Below are 14159 nucleotides of genomic sequence, written 5' to 3' on the forward strand. Positions count from 1 at the left end.
GTCGGTCTGTACTCCACTAGTTAGAATAACGGGTAAGCTTGATCCTAGTTTTTGTTCCACTTATTATGGTTGTGTTTTTTTAGTTTTTTGTTTGAGTATGTGTAAACATATTTCACACTTTCACTTCTTACTATTTTCTAAACTTCATTTATTTTTTAAGTTCTTTTCATCCTATAAACATACAGATTATTTCTTCATGAGGTCAAGACTTGAAAGTTTTAATTTAATAAACCTCAGAGGGTATACACTTAAGAATTTATGTAATATAAAGTTTTTATTATTTTTCCGACATATAAAAAAGTAGTAATCATATCATCTTAAACCAACCCTTATGAGGATCATAATTTTAAAAATCAAAACGACCCGATTCTAACCCGAACCCGTGTAAGTCAGAGCCTATCAAAATCCACTTATCAGGTCTTGTTCCAAAGTTCAAACAGGAAAACCAAACATGGACAGTTTGCCACACAGATAAAGCAAAGAAGAGAGAGTGAGAAACACACATCTGGACCATTTACCAACAGCAATATTCACACGTGTACCAAACTGGGGAAAAAAAAAGTTTACTTATTAAGAATTGATTTGAGCCAAACAAAAAAACAAAAACAACACAAAACAAAACAAAAAACAAAAAAGAAAAAGAAAAAGAAAAAAAGATAATTTGTATATTTGTTTTTGTTTTACCAGGAAAGAAAAAACACACATGGGGAACAACAACAACAACGGCCGGTCCTTCTTCAGCTTCTTCTTCTTCCTTTCGTTTTTTGTCTGAGAACCAAAATCCATCACTACCCATCAAAAAGCTTCTCTCTCTTTGATTTGTTATTCTTGCTCTGCATCTTGTGCTTGCTCTGCATCTTGTGCTTGCTATTATCTTATAAAGAAACAATTTTGCAAGGAAGAAATTGTTACCATCAATATCTTATTCGATTAAGTAATTGAAGAATAGTTCAGACAAAGTTGAAGAAGGAGATCTTTGTCTATCTTTGAATCTATGGAACAACTCATCAGCTTTATTATTCGGCCACCCAGGTACCACACCAACCACCTCCAAAGCTGTATTTTTTTTTCTGTTTTTTTAGTTAAAATTGTAGATGGGTTTTGGCTTATGATCCGTTTGCTTGCTGAGAAAACATGGGAAAGTAATATAATTAAAGAAATTTTTGATTTTGGGCATCTGGGTCTGGGACTCTAGGATTATCAACCCTTCAACTTGATTCAAGTATTTGAAATTGGCTCTGTATGATTGAAATTTTTTTACCCCCCTTTTGATTTGCTTATTCTGTATTTGTGGGTGATGATAAGAAGCAAAACATAGAGTGCAGCAGTCAAAGTTTTGAGTTTGTTTCATTTTCTTAAGATTTTGGTGTGCATGAGGGGAGTGAACTGTATTAGGTCTCACTTTTTTTATTTGTTAGACGTGTAAGAAACCTGAGATCTTTTGAAAGTTAGGTTCTATGATATTCTTTCCTTTTTTCAGAATATGGCATGAATTTTTAAAAGGCAACCAGTTGATCTGATCAACTTTGAATTTCTATTTTAGAATCTTCAGATTTTGGTTCTGATTTATTTGTATGAGTTACGTCAGGAATCAGATTTCACCAGCTGATAAAATTGTGAGGTTCACATGACCGTTCTTTGCAATTGTAATTCAAAATTGATGAATTTATAAGCTATAATCTGATTTAATTTAATTACAAGACTGAGCTTTAAAGTGAAGCTGCAATTTTTAATGTTAGAAACTGGTTCCTGCGCCTCCATGTTTCAAGTTGTAGGTAGATTATCATGTATAAGATCCAAAAGACCTTCTGAGCTTTAAGTATGTTGTATTCATTGTCCTGCATCTAAGAGGAGATGGAGATAGTTTTTAAAACTAAGAATGATCATGGTTTTGGAAAAGAATCTTAAGCTTTTGCAATAAACTTTTGGGGGAAAAGGAAACTTTTTGGGGTTCGTACACAAAGAAACGCATTTCCAACTGTGGGATACTCAAAAGAAGCACAACTTAGGCAGAAGACTGCATCTATTATGATTTTAAGAACATTGTAAATATTCAAACTTAACTTCTGTTACCTTAGTCAGTTCTTTGTCATTTTGGGTTAAAAGTTTTAAACTTGCTTTCAAGTAATTGAAATGGTTATGAGTCTCTCCATTTTTGGGCTGCAGAGCTGAATACGATCCACAAAATGATTTATTAGATCAAGAGTTCATGCTGAAAGGGAAATGGTTTCAGAGGAAAGATCTTGAGGTAAAGACCCATGCTTACTCTACCTTTTAATCTTTGAAGGTGTTCAAACTTGCTCATATTAAGAGAAATTACCATTGATGCCCATAAAATTCAAACTTTTTCAAAATTATACTTGTATAATAATATCATGTATGCTTATAATTTTGTTAGGCTTGCTTGTGTATAGACTTTTCAAGAAAGTTTTGCACACATTCAAAATACAGATAATTTTTATGAAATGATATTGCTTATCAAATTTTTTATTTATTTTGTTAAAATTTTTATGAAATAATATCACTTGATAAATTCTTTTGTGCTCTAAAAGGATACCAATCAATCCTCACTATATTTTCAACCTACATCAACATGTCAGTCACTTTATTCAAGAAAATGTTTCTTTTGGTGGTATCAAGGTGTGTATTTTATGTTTCATTGTTTGGAGGAAGAAACAGATAGTGCCTGTTGTCCTCCTCTATTAAGGGCTACCCATGAGGGCTACACGATTAAACTCCATGCTAATTATACTTGCTATTGCATCCTATCACAGCCTAGTCGTAACCCTGTATTTATTTCTAATTCTAGAATTTTCTCTTGACTACTTTTATCCTGCACATCCTTTATATATTTTTGGGATTTCCAAGTGGTTGTTGGCTTTCGTTTAAGGGCTTCCAAATTTTACAGATTAAAAACAGTCGGGGAGATGATCTTCAGTGTAGTCATTACATGCCTATTGTTAGTCCTGAAGGAAAGCCTCTGCCCTGTGTGATATACTGCCATGGGAACAGGTGAATCTGTGACTGGAGAGTTCTCATTCTATTCTAGATTCTACAGTTGTTCTTGTTGACATTTCAGACTTAAATGAATGCTAACTTTTATTACAATTGAAAAGAAAACTCTTATTAGTTTGCACCTCATTTGCAGAAATGGAATTGGTAGCAATGGACAAGATTGGTCTTTAAATGGCATAAGTTTTTGCTAAAACATTGGGGGTGCTCAACTGTTATGTGTATCAGTTTTATAAGTTGGTTCTTTGTTTGAACTTCTTATTAGTTATAGTTAAAGAATATTGTTAGAATTATGGTTAAGTGATTAAATTCTCTTTTTCCTAAAGTTTATGCTTTTGGGACAATTGGTAATTTAATATGGTATCATAGCATGAGTTCTTGAGTTCGATCCTTGTTTTTTATTCTACCTCCCATTTAATATCACATGAATCAGCATGCAGTGATATGTTTATAACAAGTATAATATCACAATCAACAGCTTGTGTTATTCACTATATCTGATAGGGAGGGCTCTAGCAGGGTCTTAGTGAAAAGACCCTATTAGAAGCTCCTGCGCATGCCACTCATGTTTCAATAGAACAACAGCTTACATTCCTTTGAATCATCTGTACAGAACTACTGGCACAGAAATATGATTAACGCTTTGTATGTGATGAACACCTATCGCCTAAAAGCTTTCTTTCTGCAACCTAGAAAAAGTTTGGACTTTAATTCAACAAAATCTGTGCAGCTTTTGTGTGTTCTGTTCTTGGAACCACTGGATGACCAATCAAATTTGGACCTTATAGCTATGTTTTCATCTCTTTGGATGCAGGTCTTTTAAGTCTTTTCCTGTAGTCATTTACATGATGTTCTACACTGTTTCAATAATTTCTCTTCATTGACTCGCAGCATATTTTCTTCACAGTGGGTGCAGGGCCGATGCTAGTGAGGCTGCTATAATTTTGTTGCCCTCAAACATTACAGTTTTCACTCTTGATTTCTCTGGATCTGGACTGTCTGGAGGAGAGCACGTCACCCTGGGGTGGAACGAAGTAAGTGGCTAGAAAACTAATTTGAAGGAAATCAAATAGATAATAAGGCTAACTACAAAGCAACCTAAAAAATCAACCCCCCCCCCCCCCCAAAAAAAGGGCGCCCACCAAGTGGGGTTGCTTTTGGGAAATTGGACGGTTCTCTCCAGTTCATTAAAATTTAAGAAGTTAACAATTTAACTGGAGATAAATTAATATTTAGAAACACTTGCCAATGAGCTCTAGCTTAAATGGCATCTTCTCTCCCTGTAAGAGCAAGGTGGATGATGAGTCGTGGGTACAAAACCCACCAGCTGCTTGTGTAACTCACCAATTAAATAAAATTAAAAAGAAAAAGCGCCACCTGAAGATATTCATAATGACCTCTCATGCATTTGGAATATGGCAGCAACCAATAAATAATATGCAGAAATATTAATTCCAGGTTTGCTTAAAGAGTCTTTTAAATATTCAACAGTGCTTATTATCATCAAGTCCAATGTGTTTTCAGTGTTTTAGTTACACATATTTTGAGGGTAATGTTATATAAGAATGGACACTCATCATGAGACCCAAGTCAGCCACACAATTTTCATTAACCTATGATCAAGTATATACTGTAGTGAACTTTGGGCCCTTTAAATAGTCCCCTAAATACATCAAACATGGAAAAAAATAAACTAATAATGAGATTACATCATATATGAAAATAAAATTCAAATGGGAAGCAAATCTTTCTAATAGCATCAATCTGTGTCAAGCAGAACAATCACGATGAATGAGATCAAACAAAATCAATTAGCTTTAATGGTTCAAATTTGGTCTCCACACCAACTCTCTCTGGGTGAGAGAAACTTAATCCCGTCAAGTATAGCTCATGGTGGCACTAGATGGGTCACAGACCTTGGATTGGGTGGGGTCTAGAGAGGGCTTGAGTGTAGCTCAAATTTATTGAAGGTTTTTAATTTTTTTTTTTAAAAATTATATATATATATATATATATATATACTCATCTATATGTTGGCTGGTTAGGTTAGAAGCTTGGGTTTTTTTAAGGCTTTGTGGGGTTTCTTCAAGTACGAGTGGTGGTGAATTAAGTTTTAAAGACATCTGGAACCTGGTTGAGGGTTTGGCAGTGGCAAGTGGAGCAGCCCAATGATGTTTTGGCAGCAGCATGGTGCACATGGAACAGAGGAGACAACAGCGGCACATTGGAATCAAGAAAGTTCAATTGCCAGTGCATGGAGGGCTCACAAGTGATGTTTAAAGCTGTCAATGAATGGTGACTTATCACTCAGGCAGTAGGAGTTAATTGGGTGAATAGAGGTCAGAATCTGTGGGTTGTGGTTGAGATTGGAAGCATGGTCACAAGGCCCCAAGTTCGATGGATCTGCCAGTTGACGTGGAGCTTGAGATTGACTATGGGACCTGCTAAGGGACTCAGCAGGGACAATGGGGTTGTTCTAGGTCATTTGTAGCTGAAGAGATTATTGGATTTGATTTCACAGTGGCTAGTTTTTGTTTGGGTGTTCAATGCGCTAGGATAAAAGGAAGGCAAGAGTGACGGGGGTTTGTCTTGAGGCTCTTTATGGTTGTCATAGGTGGCTTGTTTTGGAGTTCGGTTTGGTTTGAATCAACACCAAGAGATGAAATTAGACTAGTAGAGCCTAGGTTTCAACAGTTACGTGGAATCAACACCACGCATGGGATAAAGATAGTAATCCAAGAATCAAGCACTAAAAGAAAAATTCCTATGCAAGTTTCATATCTTTGATCATCTACAATAATGATCTTTGGACCCTTTAGATAGAGTCGCCAAATTACATCAAACACAGAAAGAAAATAAACTCATAATGAGATCACATCATTTATGAAAATAAAATTGAAATAGCAATCAAATCTCTCTAATAACATAAGTTAGTGTCAATTAGCATCAATCACTAATTGGACTGGTTGTCTGTGTCTTTTTCTTCTATTTTGGATTTTCTTGATTTTTGTAATGTTTGTTCTTGATTTGTTCACCCCTGTATACCCCCTGTGTACTTGGGTGTCTCTCTTTTTTATCAATGAAATTTTTTATTACTTATCAAAAAAAAAAAAAAAATTAGCATCAATCACGATCAATCAGCTCCAACAAAATCAATTAGCATTAATAAGTCAAATTTGATATTCGTGCTACTGCATGTATAACTCAGCAATAAATAAAATAAAATCTTAAGTAGAGTATACTAATCTTAACTAATATTCTTGGTTATATATTTGATGACCATATCCTTTCTACTTTTACCCACACTATCTTTGGCCACCTTTTATTTATTTAGCCACTTTGACCATGATTAAGTACATTGGTGCATCTTTTGGACTTTATTACACATGGCCAATTTCTAGGATGACTTTCTCTTTTCTTCAATCAGTGCCACCCAACTCGTAAACGCATGTCCTCATTCATACTCTCTCTCTATATAAATGCACTGAATATCAAAATAAGTGGTTTTATTTACTATATTTTTGTGTATGCACTAGATCACCATTCTTCATCATAAAATTGCCTTCTGACATTGTTGACTGTTTTTCAGAAGGACGATCTAAGGGCTGTGGTTGATTATTTGAGGGCAGATGGAAATGTCTCTTTGATAGGCTTGTGGGGACGTTCGATGGGCGCTGTTACTAGGTTTCCTCCATTAACTTTCTGTCTTCCTTTAATCTTGCATACAAAATTAGAACATAGAACATCTCTTTACTTTTATTTTTTATTTTTTTTATTAGTAAGACAATTGATCATCTCTCAGCGAAATAAGAGGATCAATTGTTTCCAATGCTAAAATATTTTTTATTTATTTTTTGATAAGTTCCAATGCCTTAAGAAAATTTGAAGATCTTAAGTTAGCCTTAGATATGAATTGCAAAGAACCTTGGAGTCTTAACATTGTATCCACATGATTGTGAGATTTTGAGAAAGCATTCAAGAATGGGATTTTTTATCATTACTTCATAAATATGAAGAAGTGGAAACCTTGGTGGTTCAACTGAAGATGTATTTCACTAGATCATTGTTTTAATGTCACATGTATTGGGCTCTAGTGATACTTTATTCAGTTATTGTAGGTTTCATAGATTCTCTCATTTTGATTGTAATATACATTTTTTTTGGGTAATTCACTAGACTACCTTACGTATACACCTTGTATAAATAAGGTAGTTTCTTTATCAATAAATTTCATTGTGTAAAAAAAAAAATGATATTTTGAGATGATTCTAACTTGATAGGTTGTCTTTTGCTTATTTGCTTAAGTGAAAATATAATCAATGGTTTCACATTTTCCTAAAGAAATGTTGAATCTATTTTTTAGCGTCCAAGGTGGGACAGATTTTCTCCTTTATTTTTATCATCTCCTTTATTCCTCTGTTACTGATTAATTTCTCCACCTATTCCACGAATAATTTTGTTGTTGCAATTTGAGTAATTTCAACAGTCTAATTGTTTGGAGGATACTAGCTTTGATGAAACCATTGATACTGGGTGTTGCAACTCTGAGATTGATCAATATTCTGTATGGCTCTGTCAAGCAGAAATTGAAAAAAAATCATGATATATCTTGAGTAGTTTATATTATTTCCACCAAGTTGTTGAAGTTTCCTTGGATAGAATGCATTTACTCACTTGCAAGCATGATCTTAGAAACTGAGTAACCATGGAAGAATTAGCTTGTGTGTTGCTGTGGTGTACCATTATAATCAATATTATCTATTGTTCATCAGGCAGATGGTCTTTTATGTTAGCTGTAGTGTACCACCATAAGTTTGTATATTTTTTTTAATATAAAAAGGTAATGTTTCTAGCATTCCCAAGTATTATTTATGGGTTTTTAGCTTGAGTACTTTTGCTCTGTAGCTTAGGTGGTTCTGGTTATTTATAAGCCATTGACAATGTAGTTTATTTTTTCTCCCACAGCCTAATGTATGGAGCTGAGGATCCTTCAATTGCTGGAATGGTTCTTGATAGTCCCTTCTCTGATTTGGTTGACTTGATGATGGAACTGGTGGATACCTACAAAATACGTCTACCCAAGTTCACCGTAAGTAAATTCATTTAAATGAAACTCTTAGATACTCATAATTGGAGGCACAGACTTATTTTGTGAGAAACCCAATTCTCTACTTGGTTTGGGGCAAGTGTAAAGAATTTTCTTATAAAAAAAATGTAGACAGAAAAGTTTGTCAAAAAATTGGATGTTAGGATATTAAGGTGCAAATATACTGTTAAATTTAGCAAGTCAGAAATAGGGAAATGTACTACTAAATTCGGAAAAATTATTAACATATAGCGAACATAATTTCCTTTAAACTCCTTGCAATATGATCTTCATAAATTTTTTTCATAACTTGTCAGCTTTCCCTCTCAGATTTTTTGAAATGTCCTATTGAATTCAGCTTTGACTATTAACATATTTGTTAAATGAAACCGTAAGTTTCTGAGATCAACATACTCATTAAAAAAAAAAGTTTCTGAGATCAACATTTATAATTATGTTTTATTAAATGGATTTAAATTCTAAATTTGCTTCAGATACCCACTGAAAAACATATTGGGTTGTTCAAGACCCATGGGCCACGGCTAAGTCTTGTTCTTGTCAGGCAGATTTCTGTATTTGCTATTTACCTCATCTCTAAAAGGTCCACATATGTGTTCACCCTTAATTGTACAATTTCTTTTGACCATTCATATTTATTAATGCTTGAGGCACAATTGCATAAATCTTTTTATGGTCTCTTGTCACCTGTACTTTACCTTTTTTCTATTTCTAAGGACTTTTATAACTTTTACTTATCCTCTTTGACAATTCTAGGTGAAACTCGCAATTCAATACATGCGAAGAGCTATCCAGAAAAAGGCAAAGTTTGACATAACGGAACTGAACACCATTAAGGTTTTATCTTAGCAATGATTTTTTTTCCCTGTTGGATTGTATTCATTACTGATTTCTTTGAACAAAGTGTTATGGATTTATGATTCTTTCATATCATTATATCTTTTTTAAGCTAATAATGTACAAAAGTTTCTTCCTGATATATATGGGTAGATGCTGTTGTCCACCCATTTTGATAGTTTCAATTCTTAGTAAAAGATATGGGTTTTGTAGACCCATGCACTTGGAGAACAAGCATACTAATCCTGGGTTAATCGATGGTTATCAATGATTTTTTTTCCCTGTTGGGTTGTATTCATTACTGATTTCTTTGAACAAAGTGTTATGGAATTATGATTCTTTCATATCATTATATCTTTTTTAAGCTAATAATGTACAATAAGTTTCTTCCTGATATATATGGGTAGATGCTGTTGTCCACCCATTTTGATAGTTTCAATTCTTAGTAAACAACTTATTTATGTTAAAGATATGGGTTTTGTAGACCCATGTACTTGGAGAACAAGCATACTAACCCTGGGTTAATCAATGGTTAGTTTAGGTTTCTCTAGTATGTAAACCCTACTTTGGGTTTTGTAACACAATTGAGAATTCAATAAGATGTAGCCGCTAGGGCTTTATCCCGTGGACGTAAGCTGTTAGGCGGAGCCATGTAACCCTTGTGTGTTCTCTCTTTTTCTCAATCACTTCTGCTCTCTCTATAATTGCTCTACAATATTTTTCTCAACTTAAAACATTTTTTTTTCATTTCTACAAAAATATTACTCGTCAAAATGGAAACAATATGATTCAATTCAGGTTTATGATACATACCAAGTTGATTGAATCAAATTGTAGAACTTGTTAGAACTATGACAGCGTAAGCTTTTGGGAGAGTCGGTAATATATCATAGTATCAGAGTAAGAGGTCTTGAGTTTGATCCATGTCTCCACTCTACTCCCATTTAAAATGTTAAAAAAAAATCCTACATGTTGGGCCTTACTTATTAAGGGGGAGTTTAGGTTCACACATGATGGGGTGTTAAAATTATGGCTAAGTGATTAAATTCATCATTTCCTAATAACTTAAGCTTTTGGGAGAATTGGTAATTATTAGAACTAATTCATTTAGTCTGTTACTAAATAAATTGTGTTGTATTTATTATACAACCAACTTGACTAAATAGCTTTATCTCAAATAGCATATCCTGCCCTTGTAAGAGTGAATTTCTGGAATGAGGTAGTGGGTTCAAGACGCATGGGCACGTGTGTAATTTACCAATAAGGGGAAGAAAAAAAAGAATAGGTGGTTTCAAAAATTTTTAAAACATCCTCATTTAGCCAAATCTGACTATACAGAAATTAGTTACTTGATAAGGAGTGGTTATTTGTTTGCTTTCAATGCCACCAGACAGGGTTCTACATTCCGGTGAGAAGTGTACACTTTTTTCCTTTGGAGGCAATAGGATGTACATAGGCAAGTAATATCAGGCATAAGCAGTGCGTATATGTGCTGGCCGATGGGTATCACCAATGTTACCAGATGACAAGAAACTTGTTTATGCGTGATAACCTTCTAGAGCCTGTCCACACATGTTCTCAGTTTACTTTCCAAATCTTTCAGTTTGTACATATGAGCTTAGACGAGTAATAGATGAAAAATTTTAGAGACTGGGAGTCCAGAAAATGATAATGGATTAGTGTCTCTTTGGTTTGTCTCAGACCAACTCTTGGACTCTACCTGCTATTGCTCTCATGGCTGTGTAACTAATTTATTTTCATAATGCATTGAGAGTCAATTGGTGTGACTTGATTAAGTGCTAAGAGGCAGTCACCATTGTTTCATGGTCCTGTGCTAGTGTTTCAACAGGTTGCCAGGGCTTTATGGGCATGCATGAATGTTGTCATTGGGGAGGGAATTAATTCTAGTAGGGAATGCAAAGTATTTACGAAACAAATGAAAGAAGAAGTTTATATATATTCATGATGTTAAAGAAATAGAAGCATATCCATATTAGTGTTTATTTCTTGATGTTTACTCTCATTGACAAAAGTGTTCCACTATTTCTTTTCACAGGTGGCAAAGTCTAGCTTCGTTCCAGTTTTAGTAGGACATGCCATTGATGATGATTTCATACGCCCCCATCACTCAGATCGTATATTTGAAGTTTATATGGTAATTATTGCTCATATATACACCTAATTTTGAATAATTTGTACAAAGTTATGCAATCATGCACCATATTTAAGCTAATTATGGTTTGCACTAAATGCAAAAGTTTAAATTATTTGTATAAATCATGCACGCATGCATCATTATCTTGATTCTGCTTCTCATCTGGTGTTTCCATTTTTTCTGGAAAAGGAAAAAGAAAAAGAAAAAGAAATTGTACTCAAGAGGAAGGTCACAGCTTTAAGCCACCCTCCCCCCAAAGAGCTAGAGAGAGAGAGAGAGAGAGAAAACTTTATGGATTAATACCTGACTTTTTGTCTTGATCAACTAGATAGACCCTTGGACACTGTTGGACAGAGCTCATTGATTAATGATTTCACATTTAAATTTTATCAATTGTTGCTGCTACCATATCTACAAGAATTTCCTTGTGCAAGAGTGCCTTTAGATCTCCTACCCCTGGTTTTCATCGTTCTATTCACTGCATATGCTCTACTTTTGTTTTCTATAATTTTCTTAATCAAGAGATGCCTGTTGATCATCCTTTCGGTATGTTGGTGTCTGCAGTCTGCCATTCCATGTATTGAATGTTATCTAGGGCTTGTCTTTTAATGCATGCTTTTTGCAGGGGGACAAAAACATTATCAAATTTGAGGGAGATCATAATTCTCCACGCCCTCAATTCTACTTTGATTCTATAAATATATTTTTCCACAATGTTTTGCAACCTCCAGAGGATGAAGTGGGGGGAGTGTTTTTTGATTCTATGGATGATTACATCGGTAAGGTAAATTGAACACCAATACATCTGGTTGAAGCTTTCAATTTTATGCAAACTGCCAGCTTGCATATTCACCACCCTTTGCAATGGTTGACTGTGATACCTTCAGGGTAGTTGGAGAAATGTGCGAGAAGCTTACAAGCATGAATCTTCGCTTGCATCAAAAGGCATGACTCAAGTGTCTCATTTTATTTACTTCCCAAACTATGATCTCTTTGAGGATCTTAATTTCATCTACCGTTCATTTTGCTCTTTCTCATTGATTGCTTATTAGTTGCAGAACCAGCAACAAGCAGCACATCAGATTCCATTAAACTACTCCGACCTAAAAGACCTATGAGCAGGACAGAGGTTAGTAATTGGTTGATTTTCTTTTGGTGCTTAGATGTCTAAATTACACACAACACAAAAGGTTGGCCACACATACCACTCTGTCCAAACCAATTTGATCAAAGTTCACACATTTTAAGAGTAGTGTATGATGGATGCCTAGTTTGCATGGAACGATTTTCATGAGCCTTGACACCCAACTCTCTCTCTCTCTCTCTCTCTCTCTCCACACACACACACACGTGCGCACACAAAGGAAATCAAGAGGAAAAGGGGTAAGGTAAGAGTTTAAATCATGTAAAATTTCTCCCAACTACATGGCCAAGTAGTAGTTTAGGAATGAGGTTTAGTTCTTTTTCTTCTTTCTCTCTTAACAGGGTGTCGGATTTTTGAGATTGTCTTGCCTAACCCCAAAATATATGGCACTTTTGATGCTTCAGCCTAATTGACTTGAAGTTTGTTTTATTTCTTTGTGGGATGTTTATTCATTGTTTCTTTTACTTTGCTCAGGTTCCTTCTAGTTTCCCGTCTAAAGATGATCAATCTGATGATACGGTAACTTCTTTACATTTTCTCTTATTCAACCATCTCATAGGTCTTAAGTTTTCTTCCTTTGATTTTATCCCATGATATTTATAATGGATATAGAGCCATACACATGTATGGGACACCCTTAACCAATAATTTGCTACTTAATAAAACTAACAGACAAAGTGTTCGTCATCATAGCTCAAATTTTGTTACATGCTGGCAAGTCAATGAGCTGCTAATTTACAATTTACATGGTACCTAACTAACCCTTGCATGGCGTAAAAGAAAAAAGAAAGGACAAATTAGTAGAAAAAGGAATGTAAAAATAATTATAAAACAAATGCAAATCAAAATAAAAGATACTCAATAATCATGCTCTGCTGCAGGATTTAACGAATGATGACGATCAGAGCTCAACATCTTCTAAAATGATTAGCTTTGAATTATCAAATGGCCATCCTATTGGCCCCCATGTTCCAACTACTTCGGATGATGATCAGTATGTAGAATATCCGCTTGATGACTTTACAGGTTTTCCATGCAATGTGGAGGAGGAAGAAAGGGTAAGTCAAATTATTGGCTTTCCATCATCTACAAAAAAAAAAAAATGTTCATTTCCGACCAATGAACTTGTTGCTTTGAATTGACCTTTGACTTGCCTACGATTTTCAGATGTTCATGGAAGCAGTGATTGAATCATTAAAAGACTTGGAAATGAGACGTCCCGAAGCAGGAGAACCGCCTAGTGTTAGCTCTAGTTCTGTAAAACCTGTTCATAAAGATGACCAGGAGGCTTCTCCTACAGAGCGTTGTGAGCCCTTAAAGGCAGAATCCACTTCCACTTCAGTTGAGCATTGTGAACCTTCAAAAGCAGAATCCAACAACACTTCAGTGATCAATGCCCAAAATTTGGCATCTGAGCATCCATCTCCTGATATAGGTTTGGGACCTGCATCTGATGCTACTTCATCTTGCATGGAAACTGCAAGCACAGGGACTTCTGCTCGTAGTGATACTTCAGCAAGCATACAGAGCTCCACAGATGCTGACATGTCAGCCAGTACAATAGCCACATTAACTGTTGAACGGAACCCAGCGAGCCATATTATGGATGGTTTGATGCGTCGTTGGGATCTCAACTTTTTCCGAAACAGTCACAATCGATGAGATGAAAAGATGCTCATTTGAATGGACATTCTGATGGTGTAGTATTGTCTTGTACCTAAGCATTAGGGATTGTATTTTGTAAATTGTTTCCAAGAAAAGAAAAATGAGAAAAGGAAAGACAGAGAAAGGGGAGAAAAAAGTTGTGAATGTGTGTAAGAAGGCTAGTATATTTCCTTCTGATTTGACTACAAGGCTCTACATTGACTACTGAAAAACAGAAATGAAATTATTGTTTGTTACTTCAA

At 34.8% G+C, this 14159-nt stretch overlaps 1 protein-coding gene across 2 annotated transcripts; it reads left to right on the forward strand.

Annotated features, from left to right (window-relative positions):
• Positions 1-627: 627 nt before the first annotated feature.
• On the forward strand, positions 628-14159 carry LOC126689260 (uncharacterized). Of its 2 annotated transcripts, XM_050384388.1 has the most exons (14): positions 628-1032; positions 2167-2248; positions 2909-3012; positions 3920-4046; positions 6602-6696; positions 7978-8101; positions 8873-8953; positions 11010-11108; positions 11734-11892; positions 11996-12053; positions 12167-12237; positions 12727-12771; positions 13134-13310; positions 13420-14159. In XM_050384388.1, the coding sequence occupies exons 1-14, from the start codon at positions 995-997 to the stop codon at positions 13912-13914; spliced, it is 1755 nt and encodes a 584-aa protein (XP_050240345.1). In that variant the 5' UTR covers positions 628-994; the 3' UTR covers positions 13915-14159. The 2 variants fall into 2 exon arrangements, with proteins under 2 accessions (XP_050240345.1, XP_050240346.1); XM_050384389.1 differs by lacking the exons at positions 628-1032; positions 2167-2248 and having other exon boundaries at positions 3904-4046.

Source organism: Quercus robur, chromosome 6, assembly GCF_932294415.1.
Source record: "Quercus robur chromosome 6, dhQueRobu3.1, whole genome shotgun sequence".
Classification (NCBI taxonomy): domain Eukaryota; kingdom Viridiplantae; phylum Streptophyta; class Magnoliopsida; order Fagales; family Fagaceae; genus Quercus; species Quercus robur.